The 27,211-nt window shown below is 34.5% G+C and overlaps 1 protein-coding gene across 2 annotated transcripts in view; it reads left to right on the forward strand.

Moving 5' to 3' along the window:
- PHKB (phosphorylase kinase regulatory subunit beta) overlaps positions 1-27,211 on the forward strand; it is a 212,907-nt gene that overhangs the window by 43,500 nt on the left and 142,196 nt on the right. For both annotated transcript variants that reach the window (XM_008702663.2, XM_008702662.2), the window contains 3 exons: positions 5,284-5,383; positions 10,889-10,996; positions 14,648-14,728. In XM_008702663.2, the coding sequence (XP_008700885.1) occupies positions 5,284-5,383; positions 10,889-10,996; positions 14,648-14,728 (289 nt within the window). The remainder of the gene's footprint in view (positions 1-5,283; positions 5,384-10,888; positions 10,997-14,647; positions 14,729-27,211) is intronic.

Here is a 27,211-nt window from a genome sequence, read left to right on the forward strand (position 1 = left end):
CATTCTACTAAACAATGAATGGGTCATCTGACAAAGAAAATAAAAAATTACATGCAGACAAATGAAAAGGAAAACATGGGGTGTCTGGGTGGCTCAGTCAGTTAAGCGTCTGATTCTTGGTTTTGGCTTAGATGGTGATGTCAGGGTCGTGAGATCGAGTCCTCTGCACTCACTGTAGAGTTTGAAATTCTGTCTCACTCTCCGTCTGCCCCCCTGTTCATGCTCCCTTTCAAATAAATAAATAAATCTTTTAGAAAAATGAGAACACAATGGTCCAAATTTGGGGGATAGAGCAAAACCTTTCTAAGAGGGGTGATTATATCAATGCAGGCCTACCTCAAGAAAAATTTCAAATAAACAATCTTTTCTTACAACTAAAGGAGCTAGAAAACGAACAAAGCCAGTAGAAGAAATAGTAAAGATTAGAGTAGAAATAAATGATAGAGACTGAAAAAAACAGTAGATTAATGAATCCAGGAGGTGGTTCTTGGTAAATCTCAACAAAGTAGGTAAATCTTTAGCCAGACTTTAAAAAAGGGGGGGGGGGAGGACTCAAAATCAGAAATGAAGAAATAACAACCAATACCACAGAAATAGAATGGATTATAAGAGAATATTATGAAAAACTATATGCCAACAAATTGGACAAACTGGAAGAAATGGATAAATTCTTTGAAACATAAAACCTAACAAAACTGAAGCAGGGAGAAGTAGAAAATTTGAACAGACCAATTACTAGCAATGAAATTGACTCAGTAATCAAAAAACTCCCAACAATAAAAGTCCAGGACCAGGTGGCTGTCAAAGGTGAATTCTGCTAGACATTTAAACTACAGTTAACACTTATTCTTCTCAAACTATTCCAAAAAAATAGAAAATGAAGGAAAGCTTCCAAATTCATTCTATGAAGCAAGCAGTACCCCAAATACCAAAACCAGATAAAACCCTAAAAAGAATAAAACTGTAGGCCAATATCTCTAATGAACATAGATGCAGGAATCCTAAAGAAAATATTAGCAAACAGGGGCGCCTGGATGGCTCAGCCAGTTGAGAGTCTGCCTTCAGCTCGCGTCTGTGGTCCCAGGGTCCTGGGGTCGAGCCCTTCATTGGGTTCCCTGCTCAGCGGGGAGCATGAAATTTAGCTATTTACAACAACATGGAGGGATATAGAGGGTATAATACAAAGCAAAATAAGTCAGAGAAAGATAAATTCCATATGATTTTACTCATATGGAATTTAAGAAACACAGCAAATGAACAAACAAAAAAAGAGGCAAATAAACAAACAAAACCATACTTTTAAATGCAGATAACAAACTGGTGGTTGCCAGATAGGTGGAATAGCTGAAGGAGATCAAGAGTACACTTACCTGGATGAGCACTGAGTCACATTTGTTATTGAATCATCATATTGTACACCTGAAACTAATGTAACACTTTATGTTAATTATACTTCATTTAAAAAAAGAAAGAAGGAATAAAATGTTAAATTAGTCAACCAAAAATAAATGTGACACTCAAATCCAGTCCTTGATTGGGTAATGCATTAAAAATAAATCCTAAAAGGTATATTTTGAGTATAATTTGGTAGATTTGTTATAGCATATATTTTAGATAATTTAGTAGCAATATTAAATTCCTTGGATGTAATAATAATGTTGTTCTATAGGCAAATGTCCTTGTTTTTAAGACATATTTTTGAAATGTTTAATGGTGGTGATTTTTGTAGTTTACTTTCAAAAAGTACAGAAAATATAGAAATGCAAGCTAATTTTAGTAACTGGGGAATCAAGGTGAAGATTAAAATGTTTATTTATTGTAACATCCTTTTAGTTTTTCTGTAGACCTGAAATTTTTCTAAATAAATTTTTTGGGGAATTTTGCTTTTAAAAATATAAATATATAGGTCTTTTCCCAGAAAGCTTCAAACATTTGATAGAGAATTTCTTTGTGGGCATACGGTATATGTGCTAACTCCCTGGATAATTTATCTTCTTATGTATATAAAGCATTACATTTTTTTTTTTTATTACTAGCAAGGGAATTGTTTCCCTTTTGGAGAAATCCAAGGGTACTTATCACAGAATTATTAAAGTCCTTTTTACTTTTGCAATATTAAGGTGTGAAGATGTGTTTAGAAAATTTCCATGTAAATTTAATAAACGTTTTGTTTCTAATTCTACTTGTTAATGGCAATGAAGTCATAGATTACATTAGGGAGAATTCTTAAAAAATTAAGCTGTCGATATTTTATCTTCAGAAACTTATATCTATCTCTTTTTGTTAATGCATGATATAAAATTATTAATTTTTAAAAATTTGAGTAACTTGATTTTTCTCATTGCATTGGTTTTCAGTCTCATTAACAATCTCATGAAACCTCACATCTGTTTGCATTTGTGTGTGTATGTACTGAGGGCTTAAAAAGATTTTATGCACATTTATATTTTATACACATGGAAGAATGTAATTTGGTGTTATTTAATTAATTAGATACAGTCAGTATTTTTTTATTAGAGACAATGAGGTGATTTCTTTGCAAAATACACTTTGAAATAGTTTTCTTGAATATAATATTACAGGTCCACTTTATAATTTTATTTTAATGGAGGGAAGAAAAACTGACTAATATGTTTGACTTTTTAAAATGTCATTTATGGGGCGCCTGGGTGGCACAGTCAGTTAAGCATCTGACTCTTGGTTTTGGCTTGGGTCGTGACCTCAGGGTTCGGGCCTGGGATCGGGCCCTGCATCTGGCTCTGCACTCGGTGTCGAGTTTGCCTTGAATTCTCTCTCCCTCTCCTTCTGCCCCTCCCGCTCATGCTTTTGCTCTCTCTCTCTCTCTCTCAAAATGAATTAATTAAAAAAAATTTAAAAATAGTAAAATATTTGTATGTCATGTTGCAGTTCCCAATGTACCAGTATTTAAAATTATAACTATATCACATTATATATAACTGTATATTTATTGTAATTAATATAAACATTTATATTTTATTGTTATGTAGTTATAATTAATATCATTATAAATATTTATTATTTTTGTTTACATGGTTCAGTTTAAAACTGTTTCTGAACCTACTCAATTACACAAAATCTGTTAAATGAATTTTGATTTATACTTTATGCTATATTAAAAAGTATTATGTAGTATTCTTTCATTTTTTCTTTCTAATATAGAGAAAAGCATGACTTTAGGGTTCAAATATGGAATTTAATTTTCTTTTTATATTTGAGAAAAGTGATTTTTTTTAGAAGAGTATTGACTTGAAAGAGTATGTGTAGACCATCTAAACCATCTAGATCATATATATATATATATATATATATATATATATGGAAATAAGAATGAACATCAAAGATTTGCAGCACTGACCAAGGGAGAGAGAGTGGTAGACTTCCTGCAGGAAATCAGCCTATTTCCTCCTAGTGTTAGATTTGTAGCTGTTTTAGGAGTTGAGTGGAATAATAGGTGGCCCTAGCTAGTCTTTGTAATCAATCAGGTCACATGACTATTTCTACCAATATTGATTTTATTTTTCTTTAAGCTTGCTTGCAGGGAAATAATGCACTAATGACAGGATTCAAGTGTCTGATTTCTTTCACTGGTTTATATTTATAAGTATAAAATTCTAGTTTAGATATAATAGCAAGACTTAATATGGTAGAAATATCTGATCAACAGTAGCACATAGCTTGTGGTCAATAAATTCATAGATGAAATTTAAAGTTCTTTCATTTATTCATTTTTTAAAGTTGAAAGTATTCTTCAGATCATATTAAAACGTGAGTTGACATCCACAGAGCTTGTTAAAGAGAGTAGAATATTGCCAGATCGTGGTAGAAAATAGAGGAATTATTTTGGGTCACCAGATTCATTTTAAATCTCTGGAAAGGTGATACATGTAGACTGGTTGCCTAAATGTTTTTACTCACATGCAACTATTCTTTTACTCTTCTGGTTTCTATTTTATTTGCAGAAGAACAGAGAAATAGGAAAAGTTCATTAAAATAGAAGAGCTCTTTATAGTGGGTGATTTATTCTGGAATATTTTTGTTTTGGTTAATGCTTGTTGAAATTAGGGGTAGAGAATTATTTTAAAGACAATTTTGGAAAAACTTGATTTTGTTTTTGTTTTTAGATGAAGTAGGAATTGGAAACAGATTTCATTGAGCTCATTCTACCCAAAGTGTGCTGTTTCCTTCATGTGTCAGTGCCTGGTCCACTGTTACCTATGCCATGATTTGCCTCTGTTAAAACACTTGTGTAGCACATCAGACAGAAAAATACAGCATAGAGCAAAATCATGGTAGTCGTACTGTAGTACCTGCATATGGAGGGAGGAATAATGTTCTAATGACAGCCTACTTTTGTCTGACATTGACAGTGCTTTGTTAAAATGATCATTATTCCTTCTAGTACTGGTATATGAGGTCTGCAGTTGGAAGAGGAGGTAATTGTAGTATACTTTTTAAGGAGACAGGTGATGCTTTTTATCAAGTATGGATGATTGCCAGATATTTCTGTTAAGATTTAGTGAAACAATGAATAAGTTACTTTCATTTGCAGTAGTGGGTAACTCTCATTACTTTGGGTAACTCTCATCCATGGTGAAAAAGGAACTTAAAGACCGAAGAACATCTTAACTTGGCTTAATGGTTAGATTTTAGCTGTTTTTTTTCTTTTTAAAAGCGAACAATATAAACAATGGTCGATTGACTTTAAATCAAGACCCAGGAGTGTAAAGCTATGCCCAAATACATCATGTGTCATACTGGATGTGTGTTTATTTGAAGACATCCTTGACTTAAATGCCCACCCTGATATTATTAAACACATGGTAGAGCAAAGAAGGCATGTGCCTACTTTAATCTATCTTACCTTGAATCCATGTGGCCATTGCATAACCTAAAGGGATTGATACTAAAAATTGCCTCTACTGTATAGCAGCAAATTAAAAAAATCTTTTGGTAGATTTTTCCAATATAGAATATCCTTTAAAGTTTCAACCAAGTTAGTGTAGAAATATTGTATGCTATTTCTGAAGCAATTGGCTTACTTCCTTAAAAGAAGGAGAAATCAACACAAGTTTCATCATAGGATTTTTTTTTTATTGCAGCATTTCTACATCTGCTGGGAAAATGGAGTTTCACTGTTACAGAATTAGTAGACGTTGCCAGAACATGGGATTAGTCAGATAGTTAAATACTTAATTACCGAAAGCTCTGCTTCCTTTTCAAATGCATTTCCAATTTGTTTCATGAGTTATCTCTCTCACCCAGGCGCATTGATGATGACAAGGGAAGGACCCATGAGCTGGAGCACTCCGCTATAAAATGTATGAGAGGAATTCTCTACTGCTATATGCGTCAGGCCGATAAGGTAAAACACTGTAGTGTGAACTGGAATTCTCACATCATTCTGAAGGATTAATTTAGCCAGTATAGCAATAGCATCTTCTGAAGAAGAATGTACTTTCAAAAGGTAAAGCCACATCCTAGGGCTGTCTCGATAGGTTAAAACAGCCTCTTGCCTTCTCAGCCCAGGGTTTGAAATACTGAAATTGAAGAAACACCTTAAGCAAGAGGTGATTGAGAATTGTTATTTAGGCTTGAATTCGTTTGTATTTTGCCTCTGGTGTTTAATTGATAAAGACTCAGTTTCTCAGGAACGTTACAATATCCATAATTCTAACAAATATTATATTGCTTAAGAAAGTCCTTATCAAAATTCCTTTTGCACATGTGATTGCCCTGACTTACGTGAACTTCAGTTTATTTTTATTTATTTTTTAGATTTTATTTGTCAGAGAGAGAGCGAGAGAGTGAGCATGCACACAAGCAGGGGGAGTGGCAGGCCGAGGGAGAAGCAGGCTGCCTACTGAGCAGGGAGGGACTCAATCCCAGGACCCCGCTGAAGGTAGATGCTTGCTTACCCGACTGAGCCACCCAGGCATCCCTGAACTTCAGCTTAAAAATACTTCATCATTTACATGTAGATAGAACAGGAATGATTGGTTTAGAAAATAGCTAATTTTACAGGGTTATTGTGGAAATTAAAATAACATACATAATAGAAACTGTAAAGTTCTATGCAAATATAATGTGATATTTCTCCTACTTACCTACATCCCTGTGTCCTCAGGTCCTAATATATTAAGTGTCTGTGTATATCATGAGTGTGTCATAGGTCCCCAAGACCACCCCCAGGTTTGATGATTCATGAGCAAAGATGCACATTAGTAATTACACAGGCAGTTTTGATCACTTAATATTTTGTATGTTTTTATCTTGTGATTATTACATTAAGTTTTTGTGATTGCACATTTTCTTCTTAAGATCTGTATCTGAAGTCAAAACTAAAAAATAAATAAATAAATAAAATTACATTTTGCCCTCAGAATGTGGCAACTAGAAAATGTTACCTGGTAGAAAAGGTAGATTTGTTCACCAGCTGTTAATAAAGATACGTAACAAACCTATAGTCATCTGCTGAGATTTGACTGCAAATCATTATTATAAAGGGTTTTCATTTGTTGAAATGTCATATTGGTACACTTGAATTAAACTAGTATGTCATATATTTTGAAGTAATGTGATTAAAGGTTTTTTTTTTTTTTCCTGAGTTGTTTACTGTGAGAAGTTTACTGTTTATTTCACATTTATTATTTCATGAGCGCCTAACTTCTCTGAATTAACTTTTCTCTTAAGGAAGCATTGTGAGAGCCTTGAATTTCATGTTTACTAAACAAGCTGACAGATTTAAATTACTATTGTTTATCAAAAGGAAGGAAATGATACAAAAAGTTCCTTGTGGCTTATTTAACCAATTGTTAATATCCCTTTCTAAATACCATTCAACCTTACTAACCAGTCTTCACATTTTTTTTTAATTTAAATTTTGTTAGTTAACATATAATGCGGTATTGGTTTCTGGAATAGAATTCAGTGATTCATCACTTACATACAACACCCAGTGCTCATCACTACACTTGCCCTCTTTAATACCCATCACCCATCTAGCCCATCCCCCACCACCTCCCTCCATCAATCCTCAGTTTGTTCTTTGTCATGAAGAGTCACTTATGGTATGTTTCCCTCTCTTTTTTCTTTTTCCCCTTTCCAAATGCTCATCTGGTTTTTTTTTTTTTCTTCAATTCCACATATGAGTAAGATCATATGGTATTTGTCTTTCTCTGACCAATCTTCACAATTACCTTTTCTTTTGAATACAGCTTGAATGGGACTTAAGATGTCTTGAATTTTTTTAATTATAAAGGATTAGCATTTCTTTCCTTTACTTAGTTATGATGCTAGACAATTAAAGTAAGTATGGGGTATCTGTGTGGCACACTCCGTTAAGCATCTGCCTTCAGCTCAGGTCATGATCCAAGAGTCCTGGGATAGAGCCCTGCATCAGGCTCCCTGCTCAGTGGGAAGCCTCCTTCTCCCTCTGCCTCTGATGCTCCTTCTGCTTGTGTTCTCTCTCTCTCTCTGACAAATGAACAAAATCTTTAAAAAAAAAAGAGTAAGTGTGAGTTGTAAGAAGGTATGGAGCACATTAGGATTAGGTATTTATGCATACCACAAAATATAGGTTTTACAGATTTTAAAGCAGTTTTTATTGTTGTAATCTTTTTTTTTTTTTTTTTTTTTTTTTTTTTTTTAAGAGAGAGGGTATGCACTGTGTGTGAGTGGGGAGGTGGTGCAGGAGGGGGAGGGAGAGAGAATCTTAAGCAGGCTGCCTAGCTCAGAGACTGACACAGGGCTTGATCTCACAACCCTGAGATGATGAACTGACCTGAAATCAAGAGTCGGACACTTAACCGACTGAGGCACCCAGGTGACCCTATAATCTTTCTTGATCCCCATAACTTTTTAGAGTAGGAATGGAGAATATTATCATAATTCACATATGACTGTGAGGGAGTGACTCTGAGATTAGATTTAATCACACACAGACAGCTCATTGCCTCCTACCAAACCTTTACCTCGTTGATGTTCACAATTTCCGTCATGATTATGCAGTAGTAGGGAATGTTACCGTATTTTAAAATGTGAGATATATATCTTTTGCCTTTTTCTTAAAACTAAAATGAAGCATATTTGTAGTTATCATTTGCTGTTTGACCCTAAGGTTCATCTTCTTTGTCTTCTGAAGTAAAATCATGACATGCTTCTTGATACATGTTCTAAAAGTACTATCTAAAAGAGATATTTTAATTCATTACGCATTTGAGTGAACAGAGTTGTCCTTGATTTGCAGAGTGTAGAGCAATCTGATTTCTGTTATCGTCTTGCCATTTGTTTTAATGTCTACTTATTCACATTAGGTATTTTTTTAATCTCCAAATGTTCATATACCCGTTCTTTCATTTACTCTATTTTCTAATATTCCCTAAGGAGAAGCATTCAGAATTTTTCAAAATAAATTCAATTTGCATTTAGTATTTTAGAAGGCACAGATTTCCTTTAAAATGGGCTATGAATGTTGCTGTCCCTAGCTATCTACATAAAAAATTTGTCTAAAATGTTACCGAATAGTTTCTAGTTCATGAAAAATCATTAAAATTTTATAAAATTTATTCTTCCAGCATTTCTTTATGGGATTTTTTTTTTTACCTAAATGCTATGTTGTTTTATAAATTAAGAATGGATTACAAAATGCTCACCTTTTCCTAAGTGATTAGCTGTTTATTCACAATGATATAAGTTTCCAGGAAAAATCTAAATAAAATACAAGCAGAGAAAACATTATTCTAGATTTTTTTTGGTCTAGAAAATTTTGCTTTAATCATTCTTTATTTTTACTTGCCAGATGTCAGACATATAAAATACTGATTAATGTCCCCTTATTTTTGACTGATTTCAAGCATAGTTGTCTATAATTCACATACAATATGCCCCATTAATTTTCAAAGCTTCTATAGTTGGGTCTTATTTTTTTTCCGAAATTTGAAATTATTTGTCTTTTAACAGCTGTAAGATTCAAAGCATGGTTACATAATTTCCCATTTGAGTATCTTTAATCATTTAATAGTTGCTTTTCCCCTGGCACAGTGATTGAATATAAATTCTCACGCTGGGTACTTGTGTGTCTTGAAGACAAATGACAAACACTGCGTTGTCAACTGTAGCAATAACTTTACTAAACTGATAAAACCTTGTCCTTTTGGATCTTTATCAGATAGGCAGAATGTATTTTAACTTAACCATATTTTTATCTAAGTGCCCAGACTAATGTTCAACACCTTGAGATAATAGTGGGAAAGGAGTGACCACATTGATTTCTATTTGTGTAGTCTTAAGACTGTGACTGCAGTTTTAGATACTGAGAAGGAATAGCCTTCTCACCTTCTCTGATAATACTCAATGGCTTGGTCACTGTATACATGGAAGATATATATCCCCACCTTCATCCTTACCCTCTCATTCCTGATTATCTACTGGTAGGGCCTAGCTCTCATTCTGTTGACTTGATTGACAGGAAGGGCTGTGTATTTGTTTGTGGGGTATTGGCAGGACACTTGGGGGTAGGGGGGCGGTGCAAAGGTGTATTAGCCCTGTAGCACAGCACTGTCCAGTGAACTTTCTGTGATGATAGACATGTTCTGTATTAATGTGTTGAACAATGCAGCAGCTACCAGTCACATATGGCTACTGAGTATTTGATACATAGTCAGTGTGACTGAGGGACTGAATTTCTAAACTTTGTTTAATCGTAGTTTAGTTGGTTGTGTAGTTAGTGGCTACCATGTTGGATAGTGTAACTTCTGGAGGCTTATAAGATAGTGAGAGACACAGACAACTAATAAAAAGAAAAGAGAAGTTATTGAAGGATAAGCACCCTGATATGGAGTCCAGAAGAAGGAATTTAAGGAACAGTTCAGAAGGGACTTTATAAAAGAAGATGTTTTTTGGAGATAGAATTTTAAGGATGAGAAGAAATTTGAAGGTGAAGTAAAGAATATGGTTCTATGTACTTCATTAGCCAAGTGAAACAGTGCAAGGTCGTACGTAAGGTTGCAGATATTATCATCACATATATTTTCAAAGAAAGAAAAAATTATTCCATTTACATATAGCTATGTGTTATGCTATTCATTCTCTGTTTTTATTCATCTCATACTTCCAGGGGCTAGCACAGTGCTTGACACACGATTGGTATCAGTAACTATTCACTGAATTGAATTAACAGGCCCTAAGAAAGGAGATGGATTTCTTTTTTCGGTCCTTGGAGTTTGTTAGATCACTTAGTATTTACTCAGTGTTCTAAAATGGTTAAACTTTATATGCAGTTAATAAGTAGAAGTTTGTCCTCTGTTCTCTTGGAATCAGTGCCTTAGTAAGGATAGTATATGTGGCAAAGGAAATGAATACCCGTTGATAGGAACGTAGGTTACAATTTGTGATCTTCAGAGAAAGAAATAGCATTTGAAGTTTCGAACACTTACTGAGTTAGAATGAGGTCCGAATCACTTTTTCATTGAGTGTCATGGAAGCATTTCCAAATGACAGTACAGTGGGATGTAATCCCTGCAATCCTGTCCCACAGAGTAAACTATTATTTGACCCTAAAATAAAATGAATATAAAATAATTGCAAAAGCTGTTGCTACCATATTCACAAGCTCCCTATTACACTTGATTTGCTACTGAAACATCAAATAAATATTCAACAATCATGTTAACTATTAAGTTAGTAGTTATGTCAGTTTTGTTGGAGTTCTGTTTCTTTAGAAAAAGTAATATATCTGCTTTGCTCTGTACTCTGCCTTTAGGCTATGGCTTTCCTCATTAAAAGGTCTCATGAAAAATAATTTAAAATCTCTAAAGTTTGATGATAATGTGCGTTAGTAGTACTATTTGAATTTTGTGTTTGATTCCAGGTCCAGCAGTTTAAGCAGGACCCACGCCCAGCAACCTGTCTTCACTCTGTTTTCAATGTGCACACAGGAGATGAGGTCCTCTCCTCTGAGGAATATGGTCATCTTCAGGTAAAAGGAGAAGTCTCTAAGTTTTCTTCTTCTCTGTGCAGACTCTACATCATAGAAGATTTGAGGCTACTTCCAGGTTTTGTAAAGTAGATTTCATGAATTGTTCGAAACAGAAGTAGGAAACCAACCCTACAATGAGGAAGGGAAATGGTAGATGCCAGGGCCGAGCTTGTTATGGACACTGAGCATCAGCTCACACTGAGGTCTTGGTCTGTAAGCAGAAAAGAGCAACGGGATAGTTTCTACTAGTATTCCTACCTCAAAGAAGATTGTGCTTATTCGAATTTAGAAGAATGTCAACATTTAGGGACTACGGAAGAAAAGACAGTTGGCAGTGATATAGCAGCAAATCAGAAATTTTTGTTACATGACAGTTCAGTTTGATGTATCCACCTTCAACAAAGCGATAAGCATACCATTAAAATGTGATTCCAGCAGGCATTTCTGGAGTCTATAAATTTTGTCTCATATATTCTATTAAATTTTGTACCTAGGCCAAGAATGCACTGTAGGGTTTTATGTTTTGTTTTCACTTTTCTCTTACATCTGTGTATTGCTTTTAGCTGGCCATCCTGTTGCCTTGTTTTTAGGATACAAATATTATATATGCTATTTAATGAGTTTTCTTCCTGCTCATCATTTGGCTCTGCTGTCTTTAGGACAGAATACTTATTATTCATATATTCTTTACTAAAATAAGAGTATGTCCTTTTTATAGTCCCACTCTGTCTAAAGATCTGAAATGTCTTACTTTAGTATGACTCCTCCAGTCATAGAAAGTACAGTGTCCCCATTTCTATGCAGAAGAAGCTCTTACACTTATTTGTAACCAGTTCCTTGGAGAATTAGTATTATATGAATATGTGGTTACTTAACCTCCTCTTATAATTATGATATAATTAGGTTTTATGTACCTTTTGCTTTGACAAATATATTTACTGTCTGAAATAGGGTTTTCAGAAGAAAATGGCTCATTTATTTTGTATCCCAGAATTTAAGCTTAGTGCCTGCCTCCCAGTAGGTTTTAAATAAATGCTGGTCGACCTGTTACTTGGCTGTTTCTGTACAATTTGCCACTTAATGATACTTTTTCACAGAAGCATCCTGCAAGTCAGAACAGAGGGCTCTTGGAGGTGTAGCTGTAAATAGCTGTTCATTGCAGTGACATTTCTTTGATGTCATTTCTGACAGGCCAGTGTCAGTGCTGTAAGAAAATATTTGGGTGAGCCTGGCAGTGGTTTGAAGCTCTTCTCTACCATGTTCTGAGAAGGGTCACTCAAAAGTTTATGTCAGTCTAAAAAACCCAATACCAGAATCTTGTATCTTTGGGTCTGGCTCACTTGGACCTTGACAACACTCAGACGCCCCCTGGACTTTGCTGAAAAGTCAGGAGGCATCCTAGACAGCTCTGCTTCCTGAGAGACCCGCCAGCATTGCCAGGCCATGGTGGCGGTGTTAGGTAGTTTTGCAGTACGCATCTTTGCTGCAAGAATTTTCGCTGCATGTATTTTCACCGCATAACTAATTGGCTGTAAGGCAATTTTACTTTGAAAGATAAAATCACAAAAAAATAAAAGGACATTAAAAAGGACATAATATAACATGAAAAATGAACGACAAAATTAAGAAGACTTTATTATGAAATACAGAACACTAAATATATTTAAAATGTGTGTAAATTCATGGCAATATTGTGCAAATAACTGATTTTATTTTTTGGATTTTACCTAAGCATTTGTTTTCAAGGTCTTTGGTTCAGAGTAATACATTTTTCTTCTTTACTTGTTGATTTGTGTCCTCATTTGGCATTACACTTTTTCTTTTTTCACTAAAATTTCTTCCTTCATTAAGAGGGGTATCACTTTCCAAATACTAGGATGCATATTTGTAACTGAACTTTGCATTGCATTGTGAATGTCATCTACACTGTTGTTTGTTTGTTCTTGGCATATTGTCACATGTCTGTTCATAGACACTTCATAGTTCTGTAGGCAATGTAGGTTCAAATGTCTGCATCATTGTAGAGACCATTATGAGGGCTAAGATTTTTAATATAATATAGAAAGTATGAATTACAAAAAGATACTTATAAAAATATAAGATTTATATAATATAAAAGTGGGAGTTTCACATCAATGGAAAAATGAAACCAAACTGTCAAATCAAACTGTCAACCAGTTATTTTTTTTATGTTTTATGGCAAAATTGCCTTATGACCAACTGGTGATGTGGAGAAAATGTACACACTGAAAAATGTTTGTGGTTAAGTGTTTATAGCAAAGGTGTCTAAGGCAAAGATGATTAGGCCAAATACCCAGCACACTTGGTAGCACAGGGCCACTTTGTCCAAGGCCTCTCGGACACAAATAATTTTCTGCCCCCACTTTCTCTCAGTTACTCAGTAAGGATTGGAAGAAAGTCAGGGAAGACACGAGCCACCAAGGCTATTAGTGGGTAATAATCTTCTGGATTAGAATCACACCGGGACAAAATTACATTGTGCTTTCTAGTTGATTTTAACTTAAATTACCATTTCCTAGCTAAACGAAAATATTTTTACTGCTACCTGTGTATTTATTTATTATATAACAGCCTGATTGAGATATAATTCACAAAACATACAATTCACCTATTTAAAGTGTACAATTCAGTGGTTTTTATTATAGTCAGAGTTGTGCAACCACTATCACAGTTAATTTCAGAACATTTTCATTACTCCATAAAGAAATCTGTGCTCATTAGCAGTCACTCCCCATCTCCTCGAAAGCCCCCTGCCCTAGGCGATCACCAGTCTACTTCCTATCATTATGAATATTCCTATTCTGTAAATTTCATATACATGAAATCATATAATATATGGTCTTTTGTGACTGGCTTTTTTCATTTAGCATATTCAAGGTTTGTATATGTTGTAGTATTTATCTTTTACTACTTATTTAGTTGACACAATTTATACATCCCATTCAGGCTTCTGTGAGAGTCTTTTTTGTTGAAGTGGACATTATTGTCTTCATTTTTTTTGTTTATATCATATAATGTCTATCTTTAATAGACAAACTAAAAGAAGAAAATGACTCATTTGCTTATAAAACTCACTTGCTCATAAATATATTTTATATGCTATACCATTGATTAAAATATGTCCCTGCAGTTGCTTACATAAATTCTGCATTCTCTGAGAATAATACTGTTTTCAAGATGCACTCCCTGTTGTTTATGGTGCACTGGCAAAGTCCTAATGTCTTACTTGCCAAATAACTTTTTCATTTACATACATTTGAGATGAAGTGACATTACTTAGCTGCCTGTGGGGCAAAACTACTTCAAAGTAGAGTACTTTAGACCCAGACTTTGAAAATAATCTTAGAAAACAAATGTTATAGAAACAGTTGCTAACAGTTCTCTTTGCAGCCATTTCCCTAATCAGGTATTAACCACCACAGTAAATTTGAGGATTTTAGAGTTTTATAATCAAAGCTGGGATTTTATGATGAGCTAAATACTCAGCTCCTTTATTTCACAATAGGAAAGGCAGTAGTTTTTATTTGCCACTATTCGAGCAAATGACTGGTAATTTTAGCTCTTACATATAATTTCATAACATAGTCTTTTTGTTATTTCCTTTAAACTTTTAATGTTGTTTGTTTTCAGATAAATACAGTGTCACTCTATCTCCTTTACCTTGTGGAAATGATTTCTTCAGGACTCCAGATTATCTATAACACTGACGAGGTATGAATTGCCCAAATTTTCTAGTACTAAATTTCATCTCTGAGAATATTTTTTCTTTTACTTTTTAAAACTTAGCTTTAGTTTTATGAAAATGGCTTATTCATATAATCAGATACTGGATTTTGGATGTTGGATCAAGAATCTTTATATTAAAGTGCAAAATGCACTTTATATTAAAGTGCAAAACACTTTAAAAATGAATGAAATATATGACCGATTATAAAACTTTACACCTATGAAAGCTCTGCTTCAGGTGATCTGAATGAAATAAAAACTTGTAACTTTCAGAAAATTTTAGTAACAATGAAAATAAAATAGCATTTGCAGATTTTCTTAGTGTTATGATGTCTTTTTTGCATATCGTTGCTTTTTGTAACCCATCCTTTTAAAAGTAAAAAGATACTTTTATCATATTATTTTTATTATGGGACCTCAGTGAGGTTCTTAATGTTTTTAAAACATAAATACAATGTTCTTATTAGGAAATTTGAAAAGAATTTATATCCCAAAGATGAGAAGCATTCCTTTCATAGGCGCTAATGCTTGAACAGACACACACAGACATATGCTGATACATTTCCAAATATGCCATAGTGAGAGCAAAAAGTTATTCTTATTGAAATGGCACATACAATGAGACTCCATCAAAGAGTAGGTATGCTGTATATGCTTGTTATTATTTCTCTCCTGTGATCCATGCAGGGAGAACAAATGTATCATGTAATTAACACCCAGATCATCATTGGACTGCAGTGAGGGTACTGTGATACTGGTATATGTAGTCCTGTCCTTTAATAGTTTGTAGTCTTTTACATCCTTTCAGTTGTGCTTTTTTAATAGTAAGTAAAGTCTATTTGTTTATTTATTTTTAAGATTTTATTTATTTATTTGAGAGAGAGAGAGAGCACCAGCAGAGGGAGGGGCAGAGGGAGAGGGGGAAGCAGACTCCCTGCTAAGCTCCCTGAAAGCTTAATCCCAGGACCTTGGAATCATACCTTGAGCTGAAGGCAGGCTCTTAACTCACTGAGCCACCCAGGCGCCCATGTAAAGTCTATTTAGATGTGCAGATAACCAGTAAAGAAGAAATTAATAATACGTATGGTTTCTTTTGTTTGATTCATCAAAGAATTACATGTTTTTATTTCATCCAAATAGTTCTGTTTTTATAATATGTGAAATAGTGGTATTCAATGATCTGGGAAGGTGTGGAAGACTCCTATTTCAGACCAATTTAGCTCCTCTTAGAAACTCCAAAGCACTGGGAGAAGTATCCAGCACAACATAGTATGATAACCATTATATTAAGCAACAGCTAACATTGACAGTTGCAAGTGACTTCCCATTAATGTTACTGATGGCAGTGGTGAAATTGCCTTGGTTAGCAGTAGCATTGTTTTGTTTGGTATTTTATTTTCATTTTTAATTTTTAACATTTTGTTTTTTGCTTTCTCAGTATCTACCATAGTTCATTTTATTTATTTTTTATTTTTTTATTTTTTAAAGATTTTTATTTATTTATTTGAGAGAGAGAGTACAAGCTGCAGAGAGAGGCAGAGGGGGAGGGAGAGGCAGACTCCCCGCTGAGCAAGGAGCTTGGGATCATGACCCTAGCCAAAGGCAGACCAACTGAGCCACCCAGGCACCACATACCATAGTTCATTTTAAATCTTCAGATGTCAACTGACAGTTCTCAAAAATGTGATACTGCTTTAACCTTTCTATTCTTTTTTTGTATGATTTGAATATATTTAAGCAAGTTTGGTATCTTCTTTTTAAGCTTTATTTTCTGGTTTTTTTTTTTTTTTTTTTCTTGTTGATGTTTTTTTCTTACCCTTACCGTTTTTATTTGGTAGGTATAAAATTTTTATGTGGTAATTTCAATAGGCCTTTAACATGTACACTTAAAATTCTAGAATAATAAAATGTGTTATTGGGGCTCACCATCTCTTTCTTTGATTTTTTTTGTATACTGTGTCAGGAATTATATGGAGAAGCAGTATTTGGGCCTGCATAGAATCTTTCAGGGAATGAAATTCCTTTTATCTAGGTGTTCAGGGGAATGAATCCTTTGAAAGGTGGTATGACTTGGGACCATTTCGTTTTTTAATTGTACATTATACCCTGAATGGCAAGTTCACAGTCCTGTCTCTTTTCTTTATTCCCAACCACTTCACATCTCAGGGCAACCCAAGGACCTGGGAAAGAAGTGGGAATACCACTCATTTCTTTCTCTCTTCACTGTCAAATTTTTTATTTGCCCAAATACTAATCTTTTTAGGATTGAAGGATACAGAGCTCACACACACAACACACTTACGTAATATACATATTATATTGTCAGCACTTTGGTTTATTTTTTAATAAATCATTTTCCTTAATTTACAGCTTATCATCATATCTTTACTGATTCTCTTGTTTTTATAAATTTTGTACACACATTGTTTTTCCTTCGGGAGAAGGCCATTGTCTTAAGGGTACCCCTCCTAAGGTACTGTCAAAATATTGAGTGCCAGTGTTAGCGCTCATGAGCCTTGCTGGGGAACATATTTCCTAAAGGCAGGAACAGTATTGGATGCTCATTTTCTAATGTCTTTCATTGCCCACACATGTGTCATGTTTTGTGGCTACCCAGTCTCAACTGGTGTCTATAGAAGTATTGCTGTGCACATTTGCAATATTGGATTTTTATTAAAATGGAAACTGTGAAAGAGGCATACTTCTATAGTTCTTCCCTTGCACTCTTACTTGCTTTCTCTTCTTTATCTGGAAAGAAACCCATAATGTATGTTAAAGTTACAAATTTTAATAAAAGTTTATAGGTATTATATATATATATAGTCATCTGAAAAGACATAATTCTTTAATAAGGGATTTTTTAGACTTTGGTGACCACAACTATAAGTTTTAAAGAGTACTTTGAAAGTGAAGACATGTAAGATTGAAATTTTGTCTTCTCTTTCTACATTTTGGATTTGCTTTTATTTTTAATTAAGGTATTAAAATCTATTAATTGTATGACTTTATACATGGAGGTGGAGAAACTACCTGTATGGTTTCTAATGTCCCTTCTCTAGTGTCATGCTGTCACATGATTAATTTTGGTGTTATTTGATGATAGGTCACAAGTCATAGTGTCCTATCATTTTAGAAAAAACTAACATCAGATACTCTTCTTACAATCTTAAAATTTAAGTGAAAATAAGCATTAATTGGGGATAATACTTGGAATGGTGGTAAATATAAAGTTTGGTAGATGTGGAAGTTCTCTTTTGATTGCTGCTATTATCATGATGAAATGGAAAGCAGGAATGTCAGCTGAATATGAAAAGGGGCCAAGGAGATTAAGGGTTCAAAAGGAAGAAGGGGTGAGATAGACACATGGGCTTATAACTTTCAATGAGAAAAAATTCCAAGAGCCATTCTAATTTCCATCATATGACTTTACATGATTGAAGGTTGGCCTTGTGTTTCTAACTCTTAAAATTTATGGCAAAAGCCATTTAACAAAAACTACAATTTTAAGGATTTGGGAATGCTTTTATGTCTAGAAGGATTATAATAATCTGAAATGTTGCTTAGAAAGAGTCAATGCATGGCTTCTTTGGACCAAGTCAGTTGTATTGGATTGTAGATTCTTAGCCCTCTTTTGAAATTTTACTTCAATGTGACTTAAAAAGAAAGTAGTACTGTGTCAGGGGTCCCGAAGGCCACCCCTAGGTTTGATGATTCTCTGAGAGAACTCAGAGGACCTGGCATGTTGTGGATAAGATTTATTACAGCAAAAGAATAGAAAGCAAACTCAGCCTCAGCCGAAGGAAAGCACATGAAGCAAAGCCTAGAAAAAACCAGGCGCAAGCTGCCAATAGTCCGTTCCTGATATAGTCGTACAGAACATGCTTAATCCCTCCAGCATTCAATCGTGACAACATGTGTGAAACGTTGTCTCTAACATGCAAGCTCATTAGGGAGTTATTGCCCAAGGTGTTTATTGGGGTCTGTTCATGTAAACACCCTCTTCCTCGCAGGTACCAAATTTCTAACTCTCAGGAAAGCAGGTGTTCAGCACAACATCTGTTTAGACAAAAAATATTGTTTGCATTAACAGTTTAGGCACAGTAAACCACAACTGCGGCTTAATAAATTATTCCTTCGTCGTGCCTATCTACAAAAGAGTATTTCATCACGTATTATTCATCTTAATTATAGGAATTTATAGTTTATATATAAATGATAAAAACTATTTTAGATGTTAGAATATTTAGAGCTCTTTGTATTAGACAAATGTGCAAGCATAATAGTTCCTAACAAGTCAGAGTATATATTATTTTTTGTTTATTCCAAACCAAATGGGGAAATTATATGTGAAAATTGAGCCTGATAGCCCCTCATGTATGAGAAATGTTAGAGATCTGTGAGCGCTCCAGTATTCTTTAATTGTGAACACCAAATGAGAAAATATAACTATGTCCTGTTTGCTGTGATGCAGCATAGTTTTCCAGGGTGCTTTTATTTCTTAGGTACTCTTTTTCTGAGGTGTCTTGGCGTCTTATGATCTTACAGGTATTGTTAACCAAATTGTAGTGATGCCAGTTAACTACACGTAAGTCAGTCAGAGAAAGACAGTTATCATATGGTTTCACTCATATGTGTAATTTAAGAAAGTGTCCTTTGAGGCATAAAGTTTTTAAAAATTTTGATGAAGTCCAGTTTATCTAGTTTTCCTCTTGTCATTTGTGCTTTAGGTTTCCTAAGCCTTCCTTAATTTTTCCCAATGAGGTTTTGTAGTTTTCAGTATATGGTTTTCATTCTTTTTAAAATTTATTCCTGAATGTTTTATTTTGTATGCTGTTACAAATGGAATTTCTTAATTTCATTTTCAGACTGTTCATTCCAAGTATTTAGAAATACAGTTGATTTTTGTATGTTAATCTTTTATCCTGCAACCTTGCTGAGCTTGTGTTTGTTTTAATAGTTTTTATGATAAGTCCGGCTAAGAGGCTTATCAATGTTAATTTTTTTCAAAGAACCAGCTCCTTGTTTCATTGATCTGTTCTTTTGGTTTCTGTATCATTTATTTCTGCTCTAATTTTTATTGTTTCTTTCCTCCTGCTGGCTTTAGGCTTCATTTGTTGTTCTTTTTCTGTCTCCTTTAGGTGTAAGGTTAGATTGTTTACTTGAGATTTTTCTTGCTCCTTGAGGTAGGCCTGTGTTATATACTTCCCGCTTAGAACTGCTTTTGCTGTATCCCAAAGACTTTGGACTGTTATGTTTTCATTTTTGTTTTTTTCCATGTATTTTTTTTCCACTTCTTTGATTTCCTGGTTGACCCATTCATGGTTTAGTGGCATGTGGTTTAACTTCCATGTATTTGTGGTCTTTCCAGATTTTTTTTCTTGTGGTTGATTTCTAGTAGCATTGTGATCAGAAAAGGTGGATGCTATGATTTCAGTCTTTTTCTATTTGTTCAGGTCTGTTTTGTCACTTAATATGTGATGTAGTCTGGAGAATGTTTCGTGTGTGCTTGAAAAGAATGTGTGTTGAATCCCTGAGCATTTTCTATATAGAATACCATGTCATTTGCAAATAGTGTTTACTTCTTAATTTCCAATACAAATGTCCCTTCAGTCCTTAACTTACCTAATTTCTCTGGCTAGACCTTCAGATACAATGTTGAATATAAGTGACAAGAGCGTACATCCTTGTTTTATTTCTGACTTTAGGGGGAAACCTTTCAATTGCTCAACATTGCATATGATGTTATCTGTGGATTTTTTTGTAGCTACCCTTTATCAAGTTGAGGAAGTTTTTTTCTCTTCCTAGTATCTTGGGTGCTTCAGGAAAATGTGTTGGATTTTTTCAGATGCTGTTTGTGCATCTGTGGAGATAATCATGTGCCATTCGTGTTTTATTCTCTTGATGTGGTATATTGTAGTGATTGATTCTTTCATTTCAAACCAACCTGAAATTGGGATAAAAACTACTTGGTCATGTTGTATAATCCTTTCTATCTGTTGTTGTATTCCATTTTCTAGTCTTTTTATTGAGTATTTTTTACATTCATGCTCTTAGTGAATATTGGTGTGTCCTTTGTTGTTGTTGTTAGTTTTGTATTTGCTTTTTTCTTGTGACATCTCGGCCTGGTTCTGGTATCAGTAAAATAATGGCCTCATAGAATGGGTTAGGAAGTGTTTCTTTTTTTGTTTTCTAGAAGATTTTATGAAAGGATCGTATTAATTCTTCTTTAAACGTTTGGTAGAATTCACCAGTGAAGCTAAATGGATCTGGGCTTTTCTTTTTGGGAAGATTTTTTTTATTATTATTATGATTTCAATCTCTCTTATATGTCTATTCAGATTTTCTATTTTTTTCTTGAGTTGGTTTTGGTATATTCCCTCTTTCATTCTTTATTTTGGTATTTTGAATCATATCTGTTCTTTTTCTTTGTCAGCGTAGCTTAAAGTTTATCAGTTTTATTGATATTTTCAAAGAACCATCTTTTAGTTTCATTGATTTTCTCTACTGTTTTTCTATTTATTTCTTCTCTAGTTTTAAGTATTTACTTCTGTTTGTTTTGTATGGGCTTACTTGCTCTTATTCTTCTATAAGGTTAGATTATTGATTTGAGATTGTTCTGCTTTTTAAATACAGGCATTTTTGCTGCATCTCTTTATTTTTGATATGTTACTGTTCTGTATCCTTTCATCTTGGTGTATTTTCTAACTTCCCTTGTGATTTCTTCTTTGGTTCATTGGTTATTTAGCAGTGTATTTTTTCATTTTCACATATTTGTGAATATATCAATTTTCCTTCTGTTATTGATTTATAATTTCATTCCATGATTGCAGAGCAACGTGGAGTGATTGTAGTAAAATTATTGAATACCATTATTCTCATTTTTGTCCTTTTTGTTCCATTTTGTCCTTTTCAACTCAAATTTTAATTCTGGTTCCTGTTAATAATTTCTGTCTCTTTATTGGCTCTATTTGTGAGATACTATTCTTACCAAATCATCTTTAGTTTTTGTACATGCTTTCCTTCAGTCCTTTGAGCATACTTAAAATAGTTGACTTAAAGTCTTTGCCTATATATCCATTCATCTGTCAATGGACATCTAGGCTCTTTCCATAGTTTGGCTCTTCTGGACATTGCTGCTATAAATGATGAATTGATAAAGAAAAAAATGGAATCTTGCCATTTTCAACAACGTGGATGGAACTAGAGGGTATCATGCTAAGTAAAATAAGTCAATCAGAGAAAGACAGTCATCATATGATCTCAATCATATGTGGAATTTAAGAAACAAAACAGAGGATCATAGGGGAAGAGAGGAAAAAATAAAACAAGTTGAAATCAAAAGAGAAACAAACCATAAGAGACTCTTCAGCATAGGAAACAAACTGAGGGTTTCTGGAGGGGAGGGGGTGGGGAGATGGGGTAACCGGGTGATGTAATGAGCACTGAGTATTATTATATGTGCTGCCGAAGCGAGCACAGCATTGAGTATTATATAAGACTGATGAATCACTGAACTCTACCTCTGAAACCAATAATACATTATATGTTAATTAATTGAATTTAAATTAAAAAAATTTAAAAATACAAAAGTAAATTTAAAAAAATGAAGAAAGTCTGTCTAGTAAACTCAATGTCTGGGTTTTATCAGGGACACTTTTTATCAGTTTCTTTTAATCAGTTATAAGGACCATAATTTTTTGTTTCTTTGTATGGTTCATGTATTTGTTGTTGTTGTTAAACTGGACATTTTAAATAATATAATATATCAACTCTGTCAATCCAGTCCCCCTTCTCTAAGGTGTGGTATTGTTGATGTTATGCTTGTGTTATTAAATTGTTTATTGTCTTTCCCAAAACATTTCTGTGAACTTTGTATTCTTTGTCATATGTGGCCATTGATGTTTTTGCTCGGTTAGTTAAGGGTTCAGTTAATGATTAGAATATATATAAAGACTTTGAACCAATAAGTCTCTAAGCCTTTCCCAAGGTCCTCTGTGTGTGTTTTAGGTGGAAGCATGAGAACTTTCACAGGCAGTATATCTCTTTCAGCCTTCATTTTCTCCTTTTGCAGAGCCTCAATTTCAGCCAGAGGTGTGATATTAATTGTTACCTTATGTGATATTAATTGTAACCTTATGTCTCAGGTATTTTTTGGTTATAGGCATTGAACTACAAATGGGCATTGTCTCCTGTCTTTCCATTTTGGACATTTTGGACATTTTCAAAACCTCCTATGTCTATCTCATTTTTCCATATTAAAAAAAAAATCATTTCAAGTAGTCCCAGTGCTCAATATTTGCCACTGATTGTTTTTGTTATATGCCTAGGGAAATTGCTGTGCATATGTGCAACTCTGAGTCGGGTCATTTAAACATAGGCTCTGTGAGTTCCAGTCTTTAAGAAGCTGCCAGACAATTCAAATAGTGACAGTTCACTGAGATAGTGATTTGGAGGAGTTCTAAACTCGTTCAGTCCTTCTGGTGGCTGTTGATCTGATGGTTTTCATGACTACTGTGATTGTGTGGCCTAGGCTACAACAGAACTGGGGAGACACAGTAGGAATAGGACAATTTAATGCATTCCAAAGCTCACTCAACTGAGATTTCAGTCCTTTTCTTCTTGATTAAACGTTCTTTGCATTGTTGCAAGCTCTTGTTTAATATCTAGAGTCCTGAAAAAGTTGATTTTGATGATTTTTGTCAGTATTCTTACTGCTTTTATGGATGACTAGATATTCTGAGTTCTTTACTCTGCCATTCTGTGAGTTGAATTCCCACTGTAATTATTTTTAATGTAACTTTCTATTTATACCTTTTTTCCCCCAACAGCCTTTTATCCTGCAGTTTAATCATTCTATAAGATCAGTTAACCCAGGAGTCTTAATGTATTTTTTAACCATATTTTTAAAAAACCCTTCAATATTTTGCAACTATTTTGTTCCATTGAAACACGTGTATAGTGACGTATTTAGTGGCTGTCTGAGATTCTGTACCCTCTGTCAGAAGTATGCAACAAAGTGCCTACTGTCCACTCATTCTCAACTGTATAGCAAACACCTATTGTGTTTTTTGACAACTGTTGTGGCACCTGCTGTTTGTTTGGAAATTATGTTTCTTTTATAACAGTAATACTGTTATAAGTGATTTTTTTTGAGGAATGAATGTACCTATTTGCTGAATAACTGTACCTTTTTGAGGAGTTGTTAGAATTTAGCTATTACCTTGAGATTTTTTAGTCACTTCACTGATTTCACAATTAGGCAGTGAATTTTTACTTATGTCCAAACTAGTATCTTTGAATTTTAGAAAACTAAAATGGAACTCAAATAATTATACAGAAATGCTTTTGTAAGGGCAAGATGGTGGCAGAGTAGTGGACCTCGTTTCAACTGGTCCCTCAAATTTAGCTGGATATCTATCAAACCATTCTGAACACACACAAATTCAACCTGAGATGTAAGAAGATGTATCTGGACTTTGGTTCAAAAGCTATGGGATACTGCAAAAGTCATCCAAGACTCTCTCAAAAAAGTAGAAAAATCCCAAATGCACAAGCTAACCTTACATGTAAAGGACTTGGAGAAAAAACAGCAAATAAAGCCTAAACCAAGCAGGAGAAGAGAAATAATAAAGATTAGAGCAGAAATCAATGAAATAGAAACTAGAAGAACAGTAGAACAGATCAACGAAACTAGAAGCTGATTCTATGAAAGAATTAATAAGATCGATGAACCTCTCGCCAGACTTATCCAAAAGAAAAGAGAAAGGACCCAGATTAATAAAATCATGAATGAAAAGGGAGAGATCACGACTAATACCAAGGAAATAGAGACAGTTATTAGAACTTATTACCAGCAGCTGTATGCCAATAAACTAGGTAATCTGGAAGAAATGGATGCCTTCCTGGAAACTTATAAACTACCAAGACTGAAACAGGAAGAAATAGACAATCTGAACAGACCAATAACCAGCAAGGAAATTGAAGCAGTAATCAAAAACCTCCCAAAAAACAAGAATCCAGGGCCAGATGGTTTCCCAGGGGAATTCTACCATACATTTAAAGAAGAAATAATGCCTATTCTACTGAAGCTGTTTCAAGAAATAGAAATGGAAGGAAAACTTCCAAACTCTTTCTGTGTGGCCAACATTACCCTGATCCCCAAACCAGACAAAGATCCCATCAAAAACGAGAATTACAGACCAATATGCCTGATGAGCATGGATGCCAAAATACTCACCAAGATCCCGGCCAATAGGATCCAACAATACATTAAAAGGATTATTCACTAGGACCAGGTGGGATTTGTTCCTGGGATGCAAGGGTGGTTCAACATTCACAAATCAATCTATGTGATAGATCACATTAACAAAAGAAGAGACAAGAACCATATGATCCTCCAAATTGATGGAGAAAAAGCATTTGACAAAATACAGCATCCTTTCATGATTAACACTCTTCACAGTGGAGGGTTAGAGGGAACATACCTCAATATCATAAAGGCCATCTATGAAAAGCCCACAGTGAATATCATTCTCCATGGAGAGAGACTGAGAGCTTTCCCCTTAAGTTCAGGAACACGACAGGGATGCCCACTCTCACCACTGTTGTTCAACATAGTACTAGAAGTCCTAGCCTCAGCAATCAGACAAAAAAAGAAACAAAAGGCATTCAAATTGACAAAGAAGATGTCAAACTCTCGCTCTTCACAATGACATGAGACTCTGCGGAAAATCCAAAAGACTTCACCTGGAAATTACTAGAACTCAAACAGCAATTCAGCAATGTGGCAGATACAAAATCGATGCACAGAAATCAGTTACATTTCTATACACTAACAATGTGACTGAAGAAAGAGAAATTAAGGAATAAATCCCATTTACAATTGCACCAAAACCATAAGATACCTAGGAATAAACCTAACCGAAGAGGTAAAAGATCTGTACACTAGACACTACAGAACGTTTATGAAAGAAATTGAGGAAGACACAGAGAGATGGAAAGACATTCCATGCTCATGGATTGGAAGAATAAACATTGTGAAAATGTCTATGCTGCCCAGAGCAATCTACACATTCAGTGGAATCCCTATCAAAATACCATTGACATTTTTCACAGAGGTAGAACAAACAATCCTAAAATTTGTATGGCACCAGAAAAGACCCTGAATTGCCAGGGGGATGTTGAAAAAGAAAGCCAAAGCTGGGGCCATCACGGTGCCTGAGTTTAAACTATATTACAAAGCTGTGATCATCAAGCCAGCATGGTATTGGCACAAAAACAGATACATAGATCAATGGAACAGAGTAGAGAGACAAGAAATGGACCCTCAAGTCTATGGTCAGCTCATCTTCAGCAACACAGGAAAGAATATCCAATGGAAAAAAGACTGTCTCTTCAATAAATGGTGCTGGGACAACCAGATGCAGAAGAATGAAACTGGACCATTCTCTCACACCTTACAGATAAACTCAAAATTCAAGAAAGACTTAAATGTGACACAGGAATCCATCAATATCCTAGAGGAGAACTTAGGCAATAACCTGTATGACCTTGGACATGGAGCTTCTTCCAAGACACGTCTCTAAAGGCAAGAGAAACCAAAGCAAAAATGAACTTTTTTACTTCATCAAGATAGAAAGCTTCTTCACAGTAAAGGAAACAGTCAACAAAACTAAGAGGCAACCCACAGAAGGGGAGAAGATATTTGCAAATGACATTACAGATAAAGGAGTGGTATCCAAGATCTATAGAGAACTTCTCAAACTCAACACCCAAAAACAAATAATCTAGTCAAGAAATGGGCTGAAGACATGAACAGGTACTTCTCCAAAGAAGACCTACAGATGGCTAACAGTCAAATGAAAAAATGCTCCACATCACTTGCCATCAGGGAAATACAAATCAAAACCACAATGAGATACCACTTTACACCAGTTAGAATGTCAAAAATTAACAAGGTAGGAAAACAACAAATGTTGGCGAGGATGTGGAGAAAGGGAAACCCTCTTAAACTGTTGGTGGGAATGTAAGCTGGTATAGCCACTCCAGAAAACAGTATGGAGGTTCCTCAAGACATTAAAAATAGAGCTACCATATAACCCAACAATTACACTACTGGGTATTTACCCCAGAGATACAGGTTTAGTGAAAAAAAGGGCCACATGCACCTCATTGTTCATAGCTGCAATGTCCACAAAGCCAAATGTTGGAAGGAGCTGAGATGCCTTCAACAGATGAAGGAATAAAGAAGATGTAGTTCATATATTCAGTGGAATATCACTCAGCCATCAGAAAGGATGAATACCTATCATTTGCCTGGACATGGATGGAACTGGAGGGTGTTAATGCTAAGTGAAATAAGTCAGTCAGAGAAAGACAATTATCATATGGTTTCACTCATATGTGGAACAAAGGAATAGTGTGGAGGACCATAGGGGAAGGGAGGGAAAACTGAATGGGAAGAAATCA

The sequence above is a fragment of the Ursus maritimus genome, unplaced genomic scaffold (genome assembly GCF_017311325.1).
Source record: "Ursus maritimus isolate PB19 unplaced genomic scaffold, ASM1731132v1 scaffold_19, whole genome shotgun sequence".
Lineage (NCBI taxonomy): Eukaryota > Metazoa > Chordata > Mammalia > Carnivora > Ursidae > Ursus > Ursus maritimus.